Here is a 21,847-nt window from a genome sequence, read left to right as displayed (position 1 = left end):
GTCTTGCTGCTCCTTTTTCTACATCCTTTGTCCAATGGAGTGAAAAATCAAAGTTGGAAATTTTCCGTAGAAATTGCCATGAGAATGCAAAGAGGAGGGCAGGAGAGAGGTGTAAAACATGACCGAGGCTGTGTCATGTTTTGAGCTGCAGTTTAGCCAATGGTGTTGTGGAGGTTGTCAAAACTAATGCAAGTATGAAAGCACAACAGATTTTGATTCACCACATATCACCATTTGGAAAGCATCTGATTGGCAGTGGGTTTATTCTTGCATGATGATAATCTCAAACACATGTCAGTACGGTATAAATATACCTGAAAAGAAACCCACACTGGAACACTATCTTTCGTGGATTGGCCTCCTTAGACCCCAGACCTCAACAATACTGAAGCAGTGTGGGATCCTGGTGATAGAGAACAGATCAAAAGGCAGAAACACCTAAAGACCAACTTTGAATGTGCTTCAAGAACCCTGAAGAACTCTTTCTGAAGACTACTTGAAGAAATTACAAGAAAGTTTGCCTAAGAGAGTTTGACTTTGTGTGTTTGGATGTTTCAATAAAACTGAACCTGCACCTATTTCTAAATTTCCTAGCTAAATATAAATATTAGAGGGGTAGCTCAAGATTTATCTATCTGACAGACATCTGCCATATATTATTATTGTTATTATTAATATTAATATTATTATTGCAATGGAAAACTTGCTCTTCTGTCCTGCCCAAGTGTACAACCCTGTTTATTTTACTGCCACTGCAGGTGTTTTGAGCCTCACTGCGCTGTGTGAAACTTTGCTTGAGCCAGAGCTGACGACACTTTAGTAAGATTTTTGACTCACCAGTGTCCACTTTCACCAGTCACCACATTCCTTCATGAGAAAGAGGGGGAGAAACCCTTATTGCCTCAACCAATAAGGGTGTCTCCACTCCTTAAGTTTTCACCTCCTTGACAACTTAAGGAGGTGAAAAACTCCTAACCGAGCTGGAGGGAGGAGGCCATGAACTCCCCAAGGCTTCCTGGAAACCTGCCCTTTGGACCAGCGACTGATTAAAGGGCGCTCAGTCCTTGTCGGGAGAGTAATGATGAAGCGGAGTGTCTTTGCTAGCCTCGAACATGTTTATAAATGAAGTTTGCAGTCATGGTAAGATATATGCTAATATTATATATAAATATATATATATGTACTAAGTAGGTCAGCTTATTTCCAACAAGTGTACTTTTTACGAAATGTGAACTTGAACTCATGAGAAATTTGAACAATATTTCTCTGTTACCGGTTTGCTAACAGTGATATTAGCAGCGCTTAGCGGTGATTTTAAGTTAGATAAAACGGTTAATAGTAATAAACTTTTAATGAACTAGTGTAGTAACATAACACGGGTGTTTATTGTGCATACAACGTGTTAAACTGTTGGTCCTGCTGCTGCACAATGGGCGGTTTTATTTAGTGCATATAAAACTGTAACAGTTGTAACTGTTCACTTCGCTAACCGTGTAGACTAATCAGAGGAAGAGGATGTATAGGTCTGTGTATGTGCTCATGTTTCCTGAAAGCAGTTCTCTCCCTGCAGTGAGGCCATTGTTAAATATTCCTGGGAAACATGAAGGAAAGATTACTGTGAAGGGGAACGAGGGGCTGAGTGCTGCAGCTCAGGGTTTTGGTGTTTGCATTTCAGCTTTCTGTGATGGGGAGGGATCTACACTTACTACACTGTTTGCTCAGCATGTGATCGACACTAAAATGAGCTTCACTGAGAAGGTCACTGATAAACGCGCTTTTTATTTCAGGACTAATGTGCTTCCACTTCCTAGAATACGAGTCAATAAAGAAGACAATATAGTGCTTAACAGCTCCAGTATCTGTGTGCTGTAAGTAAATATTTTCTGCTTTTCTTTTTTTAGTCCAGAAAGTGTTGGATTGAGGAAACCTTCTTCAGGAGAGAGTGTGTGAAGTTCATCCCTTCCTCTTGGGATCAGCACAGGTAAACTGGGATCTGATTGCACTGATTAGCTTTTATGATTCTGAGAAGAAACACACAGATTGTAGTATAACATTAACAGCAGCTATTTGAAATAACATTTTTCTGAGAGCAGAACTATTTGGCATGTAGCCCTTACTTCCAGGAATAGCAGCCATGTGGATATTTTGATAACGCTTCCTGTCTCTTTCAGATGTATTCCAGTATGCCACGTTTGCCAAAATTTGATAAGGTATCACTGATGAATATTGTGCTGAAGATGCTGTCCTACCAAACTCTTTCTTATTTTCTTACTACATACTTCTGTGTTGTTTTCTCCCTCATTCTTTCAGCATTTCATCATGTCCTTTTCTGCCTTTTTTCTCCTACATTTGCACTGCACCGTTATGGGGAAATGGCAGGAAATGTGTGATTTTCATGGTCTGTTAAATGATAACAACAGCCAGACATAGAAATGTGTACTCAAGGGCAAAGGGAGGTGGAGAGGAAGTGTGGGATTTAGAAAATAAATGGAAGAATCACTGAAGGCTGGTTTAAAAAGTCCAGGTGGATTTCTTTCATCTTTTAGAGCTTGTCATGCGCCTGCATATTATTATTGCTTATTAACAACCCTGCCTCTATTTTGAGGAGCTAACATGTAGTTAAGTGTCACTGATAATTTTGTTACTGTTTTTTGGGCTCTTCCCTATTATCTAAAAGCAGACTATCAGAAATAGCTACTTAATTTAATTTATTTAAAATCAACAACATTATGCTAAAGTGTTGTAAAAGTATGATTGAAGTTAATCATTCTAAAAAATTACCTTACGATGCTTCTTCCTATGCATCTATGCAATGTCGTTCTATTTGCTAGATGTTGCTGCGGCCACCTGATAGGGGAACACTCTTGGCAAGACTCCCTTCCTCCATTGTCCCTCTGTCCTGGTCCTGGACAGGATGTGGAAGAGGAGTGGTCCATGGAGCGCCACACCAGGGCCAGTCCCACAAATGCCTATGGCACCGTAGACTTTGAAGATACTGCCACACGTGTCTGTCGAGCCAAGGTCTGTGAGTTTACCAGCTCTGTGCGTGTCTCTAGGCCAAAGGAACATTTTTTCAAAAGTAAAATGGTAAATGTACACACGCTCAAGAGACTGCTTCAAATATAGAAGCAAATGCTTGCACTCTGTTAATAAGACCTAGATTTTGATGGTTGCGTAAAGTTTGCTTTGCTATGATGTAAGCAGGCTTGGTCGCGATGCATGAAAGCAGAGATGCTATCTAATGTAGTGACAAAACAATCGGCTCAGCAGCACCTCAGAAAAGTACAAAGAGCTTCTCAGTTGGAAACACTTTCATGTTTTTCCAGTATGTTCGTGTTGCTGTCGACTCCAAGCCAGAAGCATTACTCCAGCTGATGTTTAGGGAATGGCAGATGGAAAGACCCAAGCTACTGCTGAGTGTCCACGGAGGCTCCGAAAATTTTACCTTGCCACCTAAAGTCAACCAGGCCTTTAGCAAAGGGCTGATCACTGCTGCCCTCAGCACAGGGGCATGGATTTTCACCGATGGCATTAATACAGGTAAGTTTTACAATTTTTTGTGGAGTATTATTTTCTGCCTATCTCCAGTTAGTGACTGGCAGCAATCTCATTACTTACATCTGAAAAAAAAAAACTACGTTGATCTGTGTTCTGTTTCTAGAAGGTTCAGTTTTGGTTAGTTTCTGTTAGGTTTCATTTCTGTATGGCGTGCTGTTGTAAAAGCACCCCGTGGATTTTAGTGCTTTTGTTCTTATTGTGTATTTGCTGTGCATTCAGCTACTATTTGCATGCCCTCCAGGTGTGTCTAAATATGTAGGTGATGCAGTTAAATCCTTTGGAAGCCATGACCTGAGGAAGAGAAACACAGTTGGCATCACACCCTGGGGAGTGATTGACAACAACATGGACCTTATAGGCAGAGATGTCAGTACTGAAACTGTGTTTTTGCACGTTACTTCATTCCTCACCACATTTTTTTGATATATGCAGAGTACCATATCCCACTGCGCTGCTTTTCTTTGTCTTTGACTGACACTGATTCAACATCGCTTCAGGTTTTCAGGCCTTACCAGCCTCTGGGAAACCCTTTGAGCAAGAGAGCCTGTCTCAATGGTTTCCACTCCCACTTCCTGTTGGTGGATGATGGAACGCTGGGCAAGCATGGCTGTCAGCAAGGCCTCAGGAGGAAGCTGGAGAAGCACATACAACTACAGAAGATACATCCCCGTGGGTGTTTTTGCGCAAAAACTGACAAAAGAAACAAAATAGGAAGCACACAGATTTGACTGAAGTCTTATCATCATCTCTTCTCTTTTTTGCAGGACTGAACCAAGGAGTGCCTGTGGTGTGTGTGGTGGTGGAGGGAGGTCCTTCTGTGGTGTCTACAGTGTTGGACTACGTCAGCACTGTGCCCCCTGTGCCAGTGTTTGTGTTTGAGGGATCAGGCAGGGCTGCTGACCTACTCGCATTCTTACACAAGCAGACTGCTGTTGACAGGTACAGTACGTAGGCTGGTATAGGCCTGTAGTGGATGCATAGCAGGGTCTTTTTGAGCCAGCTGGTTTAATAAGCAAGCATAATTTATACTTACGGCAAAGTGGAAGTTATAACACCTTCTTCATGAGTATTGGGGCATATTTTAAGGTGAAAAAGAGAAAAATGGGCAAAGGGAGAATCTCTCCTTTACCGTTATATAGGGATGGGTATCGTTTAGGTTTTATCCGATACTGGTGCCAAATCGGTACTTTTGAAACGGTGCCGGTGCTTAAACGGTGCTCGAACCGGTGCTTGAAGAATGGAGAACACAAACTTTGTCCAAAAACCTCTCATGTTGAGCTGTTTTTTGTAAAAAGATAACAATGTGTGCCTTTTCTGCAGCTATGGGGCATATATGGTATCACTCTTGGCTGGAAGCAGTGCTTAATCAATGGAAAAAACACAAACTTTGTCCAAAAACCTCTCATGTTTAACTGTTTCCCACTTTTTCTTTGGTCATTTTAGCCTTTTTGGCCAGGGTGAAGGGAGTATCTGCCATCAAACAAGAAGACAGCCGCATGTAGCTATGATGATGTTTGCTAGTTCACCTTACATGCATTAATGTAATAACGTGGTTAGCCTACTCAACGTAAATTACACACGAACAACATGAAGCGACTCACGCAGAGAAGAACAGCTACTGCTGCATCATCATCCTCATCATTTCTGCTACACTGGCAGGGCTAGGGGCCAGGACTCTATTCTTCGGGTTTTTGGGGGATGTTGCTCCGGGTCCGATAACTGGCAACCCACCCAACGTGCACGGTGTGAGGTCTCGCAGCAAGCTATCAAATACGGCACATTTCGCGGCTTTTAAAAAAAACGCTATGCGTCGCCAGCTGTTTAATCGGATTCTTGGTGTTACCTCCTTTGACAGTATCACAGTATCAGCTTAAAGCACTTGTTGCAGGCTGCTGAGGTTGCATATTTTGCTGTGAAGTACAGCCAGACTTTGACCGCTTCGCCTTGGACATTTTTAATCTGTAGCTCTGCTCTAAAAGAACGTACGTACCTGGCCCCGCCTACTATCCTGGGAAACGTAAAATGATTGGCTAGAAGTGTATCACAGCTCAGGAAAAAAAAGCACCGAAATAAAGCACCGAAATGTGCGCTGCTTTTCGGTCTGGTTACTACCGTTTATGTCAGAACCGGTGCCATCATGGCACCGGACACCGGTACCCATCCCTACCGTTATATCATTAGAGTGAATAACTGTAAACAGATTTAGCACTTTTTTACTCAATTTGAGCACTCCAAAGTACTTTCCTTACAACAAGCCTCATTCACACTCCAGTAGATGGATCGCAGAGTTCAGTATCTTGCTCAAGGATACTTCAGTGTGAAGGCTAGGGGAGTCAGGGATTGAACCACTGACCTCACACCACTGCCGAGCCGCATATGCCAACTATTTGAAAAGGCAGTTAGACCCCAGCCACATTCTTTGTTTTTTCCTCATCTCAGATGAACCCAAACACACAGTTACTAATATGATCCTGTCCTGCTAACTACATTTGAGTGACGTTTATATTTTAGGAAGGGTTACCCAATAGGTGTATATAAAAACTTGAAGATGATGATGCAATTAATTGATTGTAAAATGAGATAGAAAGTAGAAACTAGACAGCAGTGTCCTCTTAGTGCAAAAAAGCAAAAGGCTGCTCTGGTAAGCTCATAAATTAGTTTGTTAGACTCTTATTTTGACTCATTTAACATTTACCAAAAAGACACAGGATTACAAATATTAAATTGTTTCAAATGTACATTATCCTTCCATACATGTACTTATCCTTTCGCCAATTCAGTCTCATGGGGAGCGGAAGCCTAGCTATCATAGGGCGAGAGGTGGGGTACACCCTGGACAGGTCGCCAGTCTGATGCAGGACTAACATAGAGGAACAGGCAACCATTTGCCCTCATATTCATACCTGTGCGAAATTTAGAATCACCAATTGACACAACTCCACTAATTGCATGTCTTTAGCCTATGGGAGGAAGCCGGAGAACCTGCGCAACCACGGTGAGAACATGACTCCACCTTCTGCGACCTTCTCAGGACCTTCTTGTTGTGAAGCAAAAGCGCTAACATTGTGTTGCCTGGGGGTACACGTTGAACAGCATATTGCAGGCCTAGCACAGAGAGACAGACAACAATTTGCGATCACATTCACACCTACTGCCAATTTAGGTGGATGACCTAACAAGCTTTGGACTGTAGGAGGAAGCCAGAGCACCATGCAGGGAGAACATGCAATTCCACACGGAAAGGGTCGAGCCGGCCCAAATGTACACTGATTGTGTTTTTATGTTTGTTTGTTTGTTTTCAGACCGTTGGAAGCTGACATTAAAGAGAACTTCCTCACCACGATTGGAGATGTGTTTGGAATGGAGAGGACTGAAGCCACTGACCTCTATACTCTCCTGCTGCAGTGTATGGATCATAGACAGTCTGTGAGTAAAGCAGCCTCTGAGGCATGTGTGTGTTGTGACTGAGGACACTGACTACTAAATCAGCGTTTCTTTGAACAACAGATAACCATCTTTGACTCAGAGTCAGATGACCAGATGGCACCAGATGCTGCCATTTTGACCGCTACTCTCAAGGGTGCTTGTTTCCTTCTTAATTATCAAACATTTTCTCTCAAGTGACTTTGATTCATTAACGTGGGACTGGAGCGTTTCTCTTAGTAAGTCAGAAAATCTGAGTTATGTTATATGTTTTGTTGCTCTGAATCAAAAACAGGCACAAAGGCCAGTCCATCAGAGCAGCTGAGTATGACTCTGGCGTGGGACAGGGCTGACATTGCACAGAAAGACGTCCTTGTATATGGACAGCATTGGCAGGTGAGAAAGTCAAAAACAAAGGGAGTTGTTAAGAGATATATTCTAAAACACTTCTTCAGCTGAGAATCAGAGAGGAGAAACACACAGTTTTACTTGTTGCTTAGCAAGGGCAGCTCTGAGCTCTCGCACGAGAGTGAGGGCTCAGGGACTCACAGCTCTGAGACTGCCCTGGTCTTTATTTATACATCAGTGGGTGTTTGTTCCTTACATTGGAATATGGAGGTGTATGTGTGTGTGCGTGTGTGTGTCAGAGTGTGACCCCATAAATGACTTCCCTAAACCTGCTGGTCTGGAAAATCCAACAGTTCATCTATATGTAAAAAAGGCACTTAGACTAAAACTGACATAGCTACTTTTATCCTACCGTAAAAAAATAAAAGAAGGTACGACCTTTCCCATGCTCCCAGGATGTGGGTGTGAATGCCAGAGCACTCTGGAATGCACACAAAGCCTTTGCAGACTATTAAGGATCGCACATCCTATCACTACCATATGTAAACTTATATTATTAAAAGATTATAGTGACTACTAAGTACAATTTTCTATTGACAGGAGTCATTAATGCAAAACTGTAGTGCAATTGTTTTCCATTAAAGCAAAAAAGGAGATATGTAAATTATTTTTTACTTGTGTAGGTGGGCTCCTTGGAGCAAGCCATGCTGGATGCTCTGGTGATGGACCGTGTCAGTTTTGTCAAAATGCTGATTGATAACGGCATGACTATGAGCCGCTTCCTCACAGTCGATCGCCTTGAAGAGCTCTACAACATGGTTACTATAATATCTTAATATATCTGCTTTAAATATTTAAGACACTTCTTTTTTCTTATTTGTTATTCATCATTTTATTAATCAAGGAGAACAGTACAATTAATTCTGTGAAGTATATTTTTCAGAAAATAACATTTACTCACTGGAGTACTTTTGATTATCTTGGGGTATTTCCTCTTGCGTTTGGCTTTCACTTTGCTGTGCAAACATACAAAATCCCTTTATGTTTGTTTCTCTTGAATTTCTCTCACAATTCCCAAAGCTGCTTTGATCCGAATCTCAGTCACTGTAAGTGTTTTTGCACCAGGATTTCTTGTGTTTTGTGGTCAGTTGCATCCAAAATATTTTCCCAGTAGTTGGTTTAGGATGCTTCTAAAATCACAGAGCTCTTTGCCATACATTCACCCTCAGCTTTCTCTATGTTGTCTTTATATTTGTGTATAAAAGCCTTTTCACTTATTCATAACGCTGGGATAAGTAGTTCCTTAAAGAAACAATTTGATATTTGTGGAGCTGTGATTGCATGTGCATTATGCAGCCGTTAAAAGTAACTAGTAAATTTGGTTTGCTTTGATTTTGCGCTTTGCATTTTCTCTTAACTGTCATTTTCTTTTTTTATATAATTATACAAAATCCTCCCTGCAGGCACAAGGGCCAACAGCCCGCTTCTTGCACCACCTCGTTGAAGATGCAAAACAGGTGAGTTTTGATATTGAGAGTAGCTGTAGGTGCAAATCTAGCTTCCCTTTCCCTCCCGAAAAAAAAGCATTGTCAGCATATGTTGCTCCAAGACCTGTTCAGCATTAAAGAGGCCTTTACAGATGTGCAAGTTTCCCATGTGCACTAATGTTCCTCCATAGCATTGCAAATGCCAGCTTTGGAACTGTGCACTGACAGCAACCTGGGTGGTCCCTCACCTTTTCTGTGTTATAAATACACAGAAAAGCAGCCACATTTACATGTGCACAGTATATGTTTATTTATCGTGTTTGTATGTGTTTGTGGGGAGACATCCCTTCCTGCAGGTTATCGTCTTTCGATCATTGACATGGGCTTGGTGATAGAATATCTCATAGGAGGAGCATACCGCAGCACCTACACACGCAAACAATTCAGAGCTGCGTACAGCCGATTGCACGAAAAAGTGAGCAATGATTGTATTCTTTTTCTTTGCCCGCTGCACCCTGATAAAAGCCATTTAAAAATCCTTTGGTTTAATGACTTTTACAGTTTTCATACAAATGCCTGTTTTGATGCCTGTAGAATGGTAGACGAGACAGTTCAGCCACCTTTTCTAAACTCAGACATGGACTGATGCCAAGCTCTACAAGGAACAGGAGCCTCCAGGACCTGCATTTCTTTAGGACCGCCCAGCCTTACAAACGCAAGGTTGGTTTAGAGTTATTTTTTTAAGATTTAGATTAACAGTTTCTAATTTGTCTATCTGTTTTATGACAAAAAATCTCACATTCCCATCTATTGTTTTTTCATTTCCTTGTCCCTTATTTTTTTTCATACTTCTAACTTTTTCTTCTAGGAGCAAGATGTGTCACCCAGTACCAGTGGGGATGTGTCTAGTCCAGGCCTTGATGATGCTCCACTGCTGGTTCCTTTCAACTTCAACGACTTGTTTGTGTGGGCAGTCCTTCAGCAAAGGCAGCAAATGGCACTGTTCCTGTGGCAACATGGAGAAGAAGCGCTGGCACGTGCAACGGTGGCCTGCAAGCTTTACCGCTCCATGGCCTTTGAAGCACGTCAAAGCAGCCTGGATGATAACATTATAGAGCGATTCAAGACGTATTCACTGTGAGTGTCATTGAACTGTATGACTTATTTTAAACAAGCAGTGATCCATTGCTTATTAATAGCAGTGATACACTCTGAAAAAGTGGCACATAATGGAATACCTTTTGAATTCCCATCTAAGCTCTGGTTTTGTCTCTTTTGCTGAAATATGTGATGTCATCGTGTTAAGATTTAAGTAGCTCTCTAAGCCTGTGTTGTGAGTCTAGCAAGGGATTTAAAATGTCTCCAACTTAGTTGAAATAAATCACTAGAGTATAAGACAGTGGCACCAATTTTAAATGAATGCTAATTTATCCAGGACTGACTGCCCAAGCAAATTCAAGGGTATACTGCATGATGCAAAAATAAATCTCCAACAACTCAAAATGTCATCACAGTGACTGCAGGTAACTCTGGTGTCAAAGTGCCTGCGTCTACAGTCGGATAGATTTTGACATATTTGACCTGCATTTAAGGTGCTGTCTAAGAAGAACATTAGGCAGAACTACAGTTTCCCAGTGAACACAGAGACAGAAGCAACATGTTTGACATAATGTGCTCTGGACATACAAATCAAAGATGGAGTTATTTTTAGGAGAAGAATTTCTTGCGGTCTTTGAAGCGTGGTGGAAAGGTTATGCTTTGGGGACTGCCTCGGTCTCACAGCAACTGGGCAGCTTGCAGTCATTGATTTAGCTATGAAGGATATATTAAGGATAAGGTGTGTCTGAAACTTTAGTTTAATTTGAAGCTGACCTTGAATGGAACAGCCTAGGCAATATCCAGACTGGAGTCTCATTGAAATGTTCTTGGAAGATTTGAAATGCAAGAAACCTCTAAACCTTTTATAGCTGTGAAGCACCGTTACCATGCAGTACACTTTTTTTCCCCTCGGGACTTCATGTTACTTTGTATATGTGAAGATATGGGTGCAATTTTTTTTTTTTGTTCTTTCATATTTTTATAATTATCACAGAGTTGACATGCACATATCTCTTCTGTCTTTGTGTGTCAGTGAGTTTGGTAAGCTGGCGGTGGATGTGTTAGATTGTGCGTTTCGTCAGAACGAGCAGATGGCCATGAAGCTGTTGACTTATGAGATGGAGGCATGGAGCCACTTCACCTGTCTGCAGATGGCTGTCTCCTCATGTCACAGACCATTCGTCTCACACTCCTGCACCCAGACTCTCCTCACTGATCTCTGGACCGGTCCACTTAACATGAGAAAAAACTCATTCTTGAAGGTAAACCTTGCAGATAAACCAGATAAAATTCATATTTCAGTGTCATTTAATTGCATCACTGCAAAAAGAAAAATAAAGATAGAAGGGTACAGGGTAGGGGTGGGCGATATAGCTTCAAAATTATACAAAAATATTTCAGCAGAATTATAGAAAAAAATAGTGAATATGTCTTATCAGCAATTGCAGCTCACAGGATGCAGCATTTTTAGTCCATGAAGGGCATGTTCCATCTTTCTTTTCCTATTACCTGCTATCATTGATGACTGACTAGCTAATTCAAAGTTTGAATCTCTTGCTACAAGCTGGTAGCAGCAGCAGTATTATAATGTCATAGTGCTGACACAGCATTGTATATAATGACACAGCACAAGTCCAATGTAAGCACAAAACTATTCGAAATTAAGTAGTGCTTATAGCACAACTGCTTAACACTTAAGTTTAACAAAAAAGTAACTTAACCTGTTAACTTGACAGGAGCCTGCACAGTATTGTTGTAAGATTCCACAAAAGCAATTAAATGTGACTGTCTCTGCAAAAGCTTGCCATTATTTCTAATATATTTATTGCAATGTTTCAGTCCTGTTGACCTTCATCAGGTCCCAGATTCTAATTTAGAATCCATTAGTCAGGAAGTCAGGATGGCCGAGCGGTCTAAGGCGCTGCGTTCAGGTCGCAGTCTCCCCTGGAGGTGTGGGTTTGAATCCCACTTCTGACATTGTCTGTTTGCATAATTTCCTTAGTTAAAGTATTCTGGATTAAACATATTAGCAATAAATGAGGTAGGGTGCTGCAGTTAACTGTTGTCGATTTTGAATTAGCATTTTGTCACATAATGAAGTTCTGTCTGGGATTTGATATCTAGGGTCGAACTTAAAGCCATGTTTTTCCACTCCAAAACCACATCGGTAATTTTCATTCATTGTTACATCTTCCTGTCATGTAGAGTGTAGCTAGGGAGCGCTTCAGCCATTATTTGCTGTTTTCTTTTGGTTCACACATCACCAGCTGCTTTCATCACCCCCATTAAAGCCTGGTTGTGCTAAACGATTGTGTTTTTACCTCAAGTGTTGCTTTATTTTTTTCATATTTTGCAAAGCAGTATGTTTTGTTGGAGGATGTTTAAGTAGTCAGACACGCTCTCCTTTTTTTTTTTTTTTTTTTTTTTAGATCATTTTGAGCCTTCTTTTGCCTCCTGCCATCCTACTTCTGGAGTTTAAAAGCAAAGCTGAAATGTGTCACGTACCACAGACACACGAGGCAATGCTGTTTGGACTCGACTCAGTCAAGCCAGCACCAGGCACCAAGGGCTCTGATCACATGGTACAGTAGGAGTGCAGTACTTTCAAATTTCAACTGGCTAATATTTTACAGTATTTCATAGTATTTCACCTCACTTGTATGGTTTACTCTACCCATGCAGGGTAGTCGTGATGCAGAGCAAGGACTCTCTTTCCAAGACAAACGTGTTGGTCCTGTGTCAGAAACCATGTCCTCTATAACTGTGCGCTGTGTTTCCTGGATCACAACACTCTATGATTTCTACACAGCTCCTGTTGTCAAGTTTTGGTTTCACACGGTAGGTTTTTTATGTTAGTTAACACACGATAAAACATTTCTCTTTCTCAAAGTGCATCATGCAAATGATTATTATACATTGTTCTCATCCTTCTGTCTGAATGTCTTTTCTCTGATTCAACTGTAGATGTCCTACTTGGCCTTTCTGATGTTATTCTCCTATGTTGTCCTGGTGAAGATGGAGGATCAACCCAGTGTTCAGGAGTGGCTGGTTATAGCATACATCTTGTCAACTGCAGCAGAGAAAACCAGAGAGGTCAGAGGTTCAGTTCTTAGCAGAATATATTAAAAAGTGTTACAGGAGAATATAAAATCACAAGTCTATCTTTTGTAATTAGATATTAATGTCTGAGGCAACAAAACTGAGCCAGAAGCTGAAGATTTGGTTCTCAGAATACTGGAACATATCAGATTTCATCGCCATCCTGCTTTTCGTGGCCGGACTGGCAATGCGTTGGCACTCTGATCCCTACCGGACAGCAGGGCGCCTCACATACTGCCTGGACATCATCTTCTGGTTTATCAGGGTGATGGATCTGCTGGCCGTTAATCAGCATGCTGGCCCTTACCTCACCATGATCACTAAGATGGTGTGTACAGACTGCACAGCACTCACTGGAAACATAAAAAGTTGAGAAATGTGTGTGTGTGTTTTTTATTTATTTATTTATTTTTTAGTAACCTCTCACTCTCTCTGTGCCCAGACCAGAAACATGTTTTACATTGTGGTGATGATGGCAATAGTGCTGCTGACCTACGGAGTATCCAGGAAGGCTGTCCTGTCACCAGACGAGGAGCCATCATGGAGCCTGGCTCGAGACATAGTCTTCCAGCCCTACTGGATGATCTATGGAGAGGTCTATGCATCAGAGATAGACCGTTAGTGGCCCAATAACACTAGATACTTATTAACCAAAGGGTTTTTTTTAAGCAGTAGAATTTAACCTTTATGATTTTTGCATTGCCCTGAGTTCTTGGAAATACTGACTCGAAGATTGCTGCAAGGCTAATTCGTCACTTATCCTATTCCACTTGAATTAAGGTCATTCAAACAGTCTTACCTCACAAGGTGAGCTTTGCTTGACTCACCTTTGTATTGCAGTGCTTGTTATTGACTGCAGCTGAAAGGAGTTCTTTGTTTCAGAATTTAGACAACTTCACTTATTACAGGGGCTGATTCTTCGTGCATAAAAAATATGCTGCAAATAACAAAATCACTTAAAATGTAATTGGTATAAATGACTAAACTTTTAAATTTGAAATTCTACTGGATCTCCTGGCACTCTTTCTTCTCTGGTTCAAGTCAATGTCACAGCGAACTGCCTCATCCTTGGGGATTGTAATATGACACAGAGGTATGGACATGTAGGTCCTTTTGCTGCTTTTAGTTGAAGGTGTAACTTAGATTGTTCAAAAAATAAAGTTTGGACACTTCCAAAGAGCTATGTCTGTGTCTTCTATAAGAAGAGCAGTAAACAAATCAGTGCAAGGTCTGTCACACTTTACCCTGTAAACAGTGCCAGTTCTCTTACTTTAAGATTTTTTTAATGTACTCTGCTCCAGCGTGGATTTAGGCAATCTCGGTTGCTTCTGATGTCTCAGACCAACTGAGTGATGTTAAAATCTGAGCTCTGTGTCGGCTGTACCATATGTTGGAAGACTCTGTGCCCTTTTCTTGTCCCTGTAGAGTTTTATATGAATCTGGTTCTAATTTAGCATTCATGATGCAGAAGGAGATTCATACCAAGTCTCTGATAGTTTTTGTATGATAAAGAATAAAAAAAAACAAAAAAAAACTATTGCACTGTGTGTAAGATCTGCGTATTTTTGTGTGTCAACAGCATGTCAGGAAGATGATTCATGTCCTCCTGCATCCTTTCTTGCACCATTTCTCCAGGCTGTGTATATGTTTGTCCAGTATATCATCATGGTCAACATCCTCATCGCATTTTTCAAGTAAGCATATTGAAAAATTTTAGTTTATAGTAATTGTTTGAGGGGCTACCCTTCAATAAAGCAAACTCTTGTTAACAGCAACGTCTACTTTGACATGGCATCAACATCCAACAAGCTGTGGAAGTACAACCGGTACCGCTACATTATGACCTATCAAGTGAGACCGTGGCTGCCACCGCCCCTAAACCTCCTCAGTCACATGGACCTGGGTTTGAGAGCTATTTACAAGAAATTTAGTGGCGACGCTGAGCGGGAAGAGAGAGCCTCTGGACTTAGTAAGTACCACAGCATGTTTTCTGGAAAGGAAGAAAATGGTGATAGTTTAGCAGCTATCTCTACACTTGTCACTTCTTCCATCTCACTTGTTTTTACTAGAGCTCTATCTGGGCCACGAGGATCGCAAGAAGCTGCATGAGTTTGAGGAGAGATGTGTGCAGGCCTATTTTCACGAGAAGAGTGAATGCCCGCTCAGCAGTCAAAAGAACAGGATCAAAGTCACAGCTGAGAGGTAGGACTGCAAACAAGGGGCTTCTCATTTCTTTTGTTTTGTTCGATTATTTAAGATGAGCTACCAGCGCTTGTGTGTTTCTGCTGGATCTGTGTCTCGCTCTCCAACCTGCCATATCACTATGGCTGGAAACTTTGTAGCCTTATAAATTTGTCTTGTTTGGGAGCCATGCACAGGATCATTGCTTTGATGTAGAGTTCCTTTTGTGTCCGATGCAAGAGCCAAAAGATTATTTCTTCTATAACACGAACAATCACTCTGTCTGTCATCACATTGTTAAGTTTAATATTGATAAGTTTGATAAGTATAATAAATAATGAGGTATACATACTGTGCCAAGATAAAAGCAGTTAACTCATGTAACTAGATTTAAATGAAGTATTAGAGGCGCATTAAGATAAAAGATTATTGTTCATTTTCACAATAAAGCCAAACTTTTGAGATTAAATTTATTATTATTTTGAGAATATGTGGAGATTAAGGTCGTCATTTTAAGTCAAACAACTGCGATGGCTGCTGCACCCATTGCAAACATTGCAAATTGCCTTGTGTAGAAGAATTACTGAAATACCTTGATCAGTTTTCATATCATGTCTTGTGATACAACATAAACCCTCTTTACTGCACAAGGGTTTAACCATTGATTTTCTTGCATCTGTCATTGCCAGCTGTTTCATTTTTGCATAAATCGGGGGTTAAAATCTGGTTTTTCCTTCTGACCAGATGCAGCTTTCTGCGTTAAAACTGCATTTCTGTGCTTATCACCACACCGTGTTTATGTATTTAAAAATAAATAATTTCCTTGTTACTAAAACCAACTCTGAGGTATGATTTCACTAACTCATTTACACAAGACATTATGTAGAGGGTTTAGCAGCCGTAGCAGTTGTTTGACTTGAAACGATAACTGTAATCTCCGTGTTTCAAAGTACTTTTTTAATGTGCCTCCAATGCTCCTTCTTACAAACAAGTAAGTAGGTAGATTCTTAAATGTTTATTTACTTTGTCTCACATACCAGCTTATATATAGCTTGTGCTTGTATTGTGATCCTACTAACACAGGCTTCCTTTGCCTTTTGTGGATTTACAGCTGAACATGTGGCTGTGTTTAGTGTACAAAAAGCATTTAACGTCAGTAAATAAATCATAAAAACGTCATTCACCATTTTTGCTCATATTTGTTCCATCAGAACAGAAGAGATGTGCATGATGGTGGGGGAGGTTTCAGAGAAGGTCAACTTCATTCAGGATAGCCTGTCAGACTTAGACTCTCAGCTCGGTCATCTCCAGGACCTCTCTGCTCTGGCTGTGGACACCCTCACTCTTCTTTCTGCATCCAACAACCTACATCAGGAGGAGACACGCCTGGCTCAGTGTCGGCTCATTACAGCATCCCAGCACGCCATCCCTCACAGCTGGACCCTTCCACACAGAAGTGGAGCAGACGGTGATGCGGCTAATATACAACGATTGGTGGCCAAGCCATATAAAAGTACCCCGCCTTCATTGCTAAAGGGCTACACCTTAGCAGGAAATAGACGGGAATCACAGGAGTGCCATGTAGGAGTTAGGGGAAGCAGGGGAGGAAGATATGGACACACAGAAGAACCAGAAGAAAGGGCAAGAGAGGTGCTTACTGTTGTCTTCTAGTAATGTTGTTTCACAAGAAGGAAAGAGAATGCACTACTCCCTCACACTAAATACAATGTTTTGATCCTTAAACGTTTGTCATGTTAGACTCTTTGAAAGGAGAGGTAGTTGTTGCAAACCTGAACATGGCCTTTAGGGGGAGACAAGCTAAAAGAGATCCATAAAGTATCCATAAAGTCCTTATTTTAATGTGATGTAATCTCTTCACAGCTTTATGACATTAAAAGTAAATAACCACTGACTTAAAGAATTTAAAATACTTTGATAATCACTTATTTTTTTCCCATAGGATCATCCATGTGAGAATCAGCAGGGAGCTTCTGACCCAGGGTCTTGTGCGTCCCTCTCCCACTTTAACAGTGGAGGATTTTCTTCGGTCAGAGATCAGACACCCTGTGAGTCCTGTGAACCATCCCAGTGTGGGTCTCCTCTTTCTCCCAGAGGCTTGGAGTCACTCCATTTTAAATTCTGGACTTGTGAGCCATATTTGTTTACCAGTCAGGAAGAAACATCCATGGAAGAGGAGGATGAAGTAGAGGAAGAAGGAGAAGAGAAAGAGGAGGAAAAGACACAGGAAGAACCACCTAACATAGACGTGCACCGAGCCTCCAGCAGTGCTTTTCTGTTCGACCCACAAGACATCTCAGAGGGTTTGACAAATCCTGCCTTTTCTTGTGATGATAGTCAGCCAACTTCTCGGTCCAGAAATTCCAACCAGTGGAGAAAACCCATAAAATCCCCAAGGTGGGCATGTTTGTCGAGGGACCGTCCGTATGGCTACTGCAGATCTTTGTCATCCAGCATGGAGAATATGACTTTCGCTGGAGCACCCCTCAGCCCAACCAGGGGATCCTTTCCTTCTCTCAATGAATCAATGAACAATGAGAGTTTGCTTGGTAGGAGGGGTTTAAAGAACAATACATCACTAAGATGCAGCAGGAGCCAAGGTATGATAACGCATGGGTTTGAAAATCAAGTTAATCTTTGGACGCTGATGGTTTAAAGCAATGAGTTTGCATGAAGAGCTTTGTGATATGTAGCGCATGCAAATCTTAACAATTTTGCAAGTCAGAACCAACAATGTCATAAAAGAACTTTAAGGGTCATTCAGGTCATAAGCAGTCATTTTCTCTGTATCTTGCCCCTGATGAAAATGATCAAAAGGAAATTTTGAAAATCTGTGTGTACCTTGTCTATTTTTTTTTATCATGCATTTACACACAATAACAGATAATGTACGTCTGTGTTTCTGCAGAGTGGTCCAAATCATCTGACTTTACTCAGGTCTTGGACAGCAAAGGCAAAAACAAAAAGACCGTGAAGATACGAGAGAGCAATCTAGATTTGGTAATATGAAAAAAGTTGTGCTCCTCATAGCAGAGGATCAGTCAGGTGCAAAACATGGCACAAAGTCATAAAACTAAATCCCTGCTATCTTTGTGAATGGGTTTTTCATTTTCGTTTGGTGGTTCTTTACAGAGAAGCTTTTCCATCTCTTTATTTGTTTTGGAAAATAGAGAGCCATGCATTCCCAGTTGTCTGATGTCAGCTGGGGAAGGCGCCGGAGGTTGATAGGAGAACCCACAAGTCGGTCGGCTTCAACCAGCCTCAGTCAGCTCAGTAAGACCTGCATTTAGATAGAGTACATGTTGTATTTGTACCCAGAGCTTTCAGAGAGCATCTGCTAGTATGCATCACTCTGCTTCCTCTGTATGTATGTACAGTAGAACGAGAAGAACGACAAGGGTTGTTTTTTCATATTAAAAGAAACAAAGTTTGATATGTTAATGTGCGATGTTTAAATTATCAACCACTTGAAGTTTCTGATGTTTTACTTAAAAACTGTTAATATCAATATTTTTTCAGATTTTGAACAACTGGATTTGCTGCAGAAACAGGTCTTTTCGCATCAGGTAAAGATGTGGTAAAGTGTGGTAACAATATTTTGTAATTTGTGGTAACATTAGCGATAGTAATGCTAAAATAATTAGTGTAAAATATGTCAGTGTTCTTGCTTTGATTACTGGTAGGATGTATGGAGCCCCACGCACTCAGCTTGGAACAGCTGGGCCAGGTCCATGAGCCGCAGGTCTTCGTAAGTCTCCTTTCTTTTTTAGCCTTCCAGATTTACCCTGAATTTATCGAAACTTTTTACTTAAACGTAACAATGTTTTCTTGATGCCTGTTGCAGAATACAGAGTGGCATTTCAGCTGAAGGTATTTCTGGACGTACAGATTGAATACATTTTCTGTAACATGTGGCCATGTAGTGTCTGTTATAGTGAGATGTATTTGTTTTGTTTTTTAATGCCCTGTAATCTTACCTGCTGCAGCCAAGAACTCCTCATTCCAGTCCACTGACAGTTTGTATCCACACTACTCAGGTATTTACACGATCTGCAGAAAATTATCTAAATTAAATAATAGATCCTGAAAGGATCATCTATTGTGCATCTATTGTTTTTGTGATTTCTCGTACATTAGCTCATCTGTAGTTTTGCCTGTATCGTGCCTGTGTGTTAACAGCTGTGGAGAGAAACAATTTGATGAGACTGGCTCAGACCATCCCTTTCACTCCTGTCTCAATCATGGGTAACTTGCTTGTTTGATTTAGGATTTATTTATTTTTTCATTACTGTTGTTTTACCCCCAAAATCCATTTCTGTGCACTTAATCAAGTTTTTGAACATTCTCTGTAGGAGGTGAAGAGGTGAGCGTTTACTCTCTGGAGGAAGTAGCCTCTGATGCTGACCCTGAATCCAGCTCAGTCTCTTCCTGGTCATCACGAGGCCTGTCTGCAATCCTGCAGCCCCTCTTGAGCGAAGAAGGCTCTTTGGATGGGGGCCTCCGGCAGGGCCGCCGGGTTCTCTGTACATGGGCAGAACAGGATGTGCTCAGACCCGGGCTGGTATACGTGGTGAAAGGTTTCAGACCAGAGGTGGTTCGTGTCTGTAAGAAGTACTTCCATGGTAGCACAGCACTGCAGCTTTGTTTAAGGGTAAATCTTTCTAGTAATCAAGGATTCGTCTACATTTGCTGGTTAGCAAATCTTTTACTTTTCACAGTTTTGAATTGAGTTTCAAGTACTTCTAACACTATGATCAATTTTTGTTTGTGAAGGAGATACAGCAGCAGAGAGCGGCCCAGAAGATGATGCAAGTGTTTAACCAAGTCAAACCTGATGATTTGCACCACTCACCAAGGTCACTATTTTATCTTTCCTATGTGTGTGTGTTAGGTGTGTCCGTGCATTTAATAACTGTCCCTTCTATCCACCAGATTTCTTGACGTGTCACTGGTCCTCTGGCATTCTAATGGTCAGTGGCTGACGATTGAAAGGAATATGTCTGGTGACTTCATGAAATACAACAACAACACGGGAGAAGAGATCACCCCCTGCTGTTCACTGGAAGAAATGCTTCTAGCCTTTTCCCACTGGACCTACGAGTACTCACGCAGAGAGCTGCTGGTGCTCGACATACAAGGCAGATACTTTTACTTTACTTTGCATGTTTGTAGTTGCACACGTGAGATGTTGAGTCTTTTTTTTTAAATCTGTTCCTTTATTCCTTTTGACAGGAGTGGGAGAGGAGCTGACTGATCCGACAGTCATTATGGCAGAGGACCAGAGGTGCAGTAACCATTTCTGCTATGCGTATAAGTGATATTTATATTCTCTGATTTTAGAAATTCACATTTTATCCCATATGTACTGATGAAAGTCTGCACTCTGACTGACTCTGTTGCAGTGTTAGCAGGGGTGAGATGCTTTTTGGACCTGATAATCTTGGAGATGCTGGCATCAATGGTTTCCTGCAGAAACACTCTTGCAGCGCCTGGTGCCACAGACTAGGTCTAAAAGGTCAGAAACATACAAAACCTTGTCTACTGTTTTTTTTCTGATCCAGTGTGTGACGTGTGGATTAGCATTTCATTGTATGTACCTGTTTTTGCACGTGTGCATACATGCCTTTGTATGTCACCTCGGTGTCGTCACTCAGGAGGCCAGCTTGGCTCAGAGAGAAATCCCCAGCAACTTCAAATAAAGACGGCACACACGAACAGCCAGCTAATTAAGCTGCGAGTGTTCGTTTATTTCTATAACAACAGTAGTGTTTGAGGCATGAGGGAGGGCCCGTCTTTGTGCTGAGCGGCCTTTGATTATGTATTAATCATGTCTTTGTGCTGGCGATGTGCTGCTGAGACATTAGCTTTGATTAGCTATTAATTAACGTCTCTGGGTAGACATGATACCGGCATCTAGAGGATAACTGCGCGGAAAGAAACTGTGCTCACAAACAAACAAGCCCAGCAAACAAACACGCAAACACTCAGACACAGTTGTTTTGATATTTCAAAGGTACGTTGTGTTTCCTCTTCCTCTTCTTGTGTCCTCTCCAAGATTTCACCAACAAATCAAACCAAATTATTTATGCTGGATGCGTGGATTTCCTCCCAGGCCTGTCAGTATTCTCTTTCTTGTGGTAATGACTGTGTTATTGGAGCGACATGTCGCTAACTGATGTTTCTGTTGTTCAGATTTAAGAAACCATCCGGACAGCTGCGAGAACAGCACTGATGCGGAGCCAACGTCGGGGACAGAAGAGCAAGAAGACGATGAAACCAGGAAGTGACCTTTGACTCAGGAAGTAGGGAAAAGAAAGCATGGGAACTTTTATAGGTGTCTTTCGTAAACACAAGTTCTGCCTCTTCACAAAAGATCCTTGATAATACCAAAGATTTTGCACTAAGGATGTTTATAGATTTTCAGGGTTAATGAAGGAAAAGCGGTAATCAGAAAACTTTATATAAAAAGATAAAAATATAACTGGTTATTTAACTGTATGTGATAATTCGTGATAGAAAAAACTGTAAAATAAAATGCAGTTTTTGTACTATTTTTAGTTCAGTATATAACTAATAGCTGTATTTTCTCAGGAGACATTATGGATTAATCTGATATATAATATTATGATTTGTAT

The 21,847-nt window shown here is 41.1% G+C and overlaps 1 protein-coding gene and 1 non-coding gene across 5 annotated transcripts; both read left to right on the top strand.

Annotated features, from left to right (window-relative positions):
* Positions 1-926: 926 nt before the first annotated feature.
* Positions 927-21,801, top strand: trpm6 (transient receptor potential cation channel, subfamily M, member 6). Of its 4 annotated transcripts, none has more exons than XM_005729478.2 (40): positions 927-1,140; positions 1,902-1,981; positions 2,172-2,210; positions 2,832-3,021; positions 3,327-3,540; positions 3,800-3,924; positions 4,056-4,227; positions 4,323-4,497; positions 6,861-6,984; positions 7,066-7,138; positions 7,277-7,377; positions 8,013-8,147; positions 8,793-8,846; positions 9,157-9,291; positions 9,411-9,536; positions 9,685-9,953; positions 10,948-11,176; positions 12,344-12,496; positions 12,597-12,752; positions 12,879-13,007; positions 13,090-13,341; positions 13,456-13,630; positions 14,593-14,707; positions 14,786-14,982; positions 15,083-15,215; positions 16,406-16,844; positions 17,155-17,812; positions 18,121-18,212; positions 18,383-18,485; positions 18,732-18,778; positions 18,896-18,960; positions 19,057-19,082; positions 19,199-19,249; positions 19,392-19,457; positions 19,565-19,863; positions 19,986-20,068; positions 20,145-20,350; positions 20,445-20,496; positions 20,615-20,727; positions 21,405-21,801. In XM_005729478.2, the coding sequence occupies exons 1-40, from the start codon at positions 1,123-1,125 to the stop codon at positions 21,497-21,499; spliced, it is 5,964 nt and encodes a 1,987-aa protein (XP_005729535.1). In that variant the 5' UTR covers positions 927-1,122; the 3' UTR covers positions 21,500-21,801. The 4 variants fall into 4 exon arrangements, with proteins under 4 accessions (XP_005729535.1, XP_013765372.1, XP_005729536.1 ...); XM_005729479.2 differs by lacking the exon at positions 927-1,140 and adding an exon at positions 1,646-1,758; XM_013909918.1 differs by lacking the exons at positions 20,445-20,496; positions 20,615-20,727; positions 21,405-21,801 and having other exon boundaries at positions 19,565-19,904; positions 20,145-20,205.
* trnal-cag (transfer RNA leucine (anticodon CAG)) lies at positions 11,809-11,891 on the top strand. The gene has a single exon. It is a non-coding gene; the product is annotated as a tRNA-Leu (tRNA).
* Positions 21,802-21,847: the final 46 nt, after the last annotated feature.

The sequence above is a fragment of the Pundamilia nyererei genome, unplaced genomic scaffold (genome assembly GCF_000239375.1).
Source record: "Pundamilia nyererei isolate P.nyererei 1_Seehausen unplaced genomic scaffold, PunNye1.0 scaffold00033, whole genome shotgun sequence".
Classification (NCBI taxonomy): domain Eukaryota; kingdom Metazoa; phylum Chordata; class Actinopteri; order Cichliformes; family Cichlidae; genus Pundamilia; species Pundamilia nyererei.
The sequence above is the reverse complement of the archived record's forward strand: the minus strand, read 5'-3'. Positions and strand labels throughout refer to the sequence as shown.

Coding starts and splice junctions, on each gene's coding strand:
- trpm6 (XM_005729478.2), top strand. Junction 18,779..18,895: donor AACAGGTCTTTTCGCATCAG/GTAAAGATGTGG, acceptor GATTACTGGTAG/GATGTATGGAGCCCCACGCA. Junction 20,728..21,404: donor CCACAGACTAGGTCTAAAAG/GTCAGAAACATA, acceptor TCTGTTGTTCAG/ATTTAAGAAACCATCCGGAC.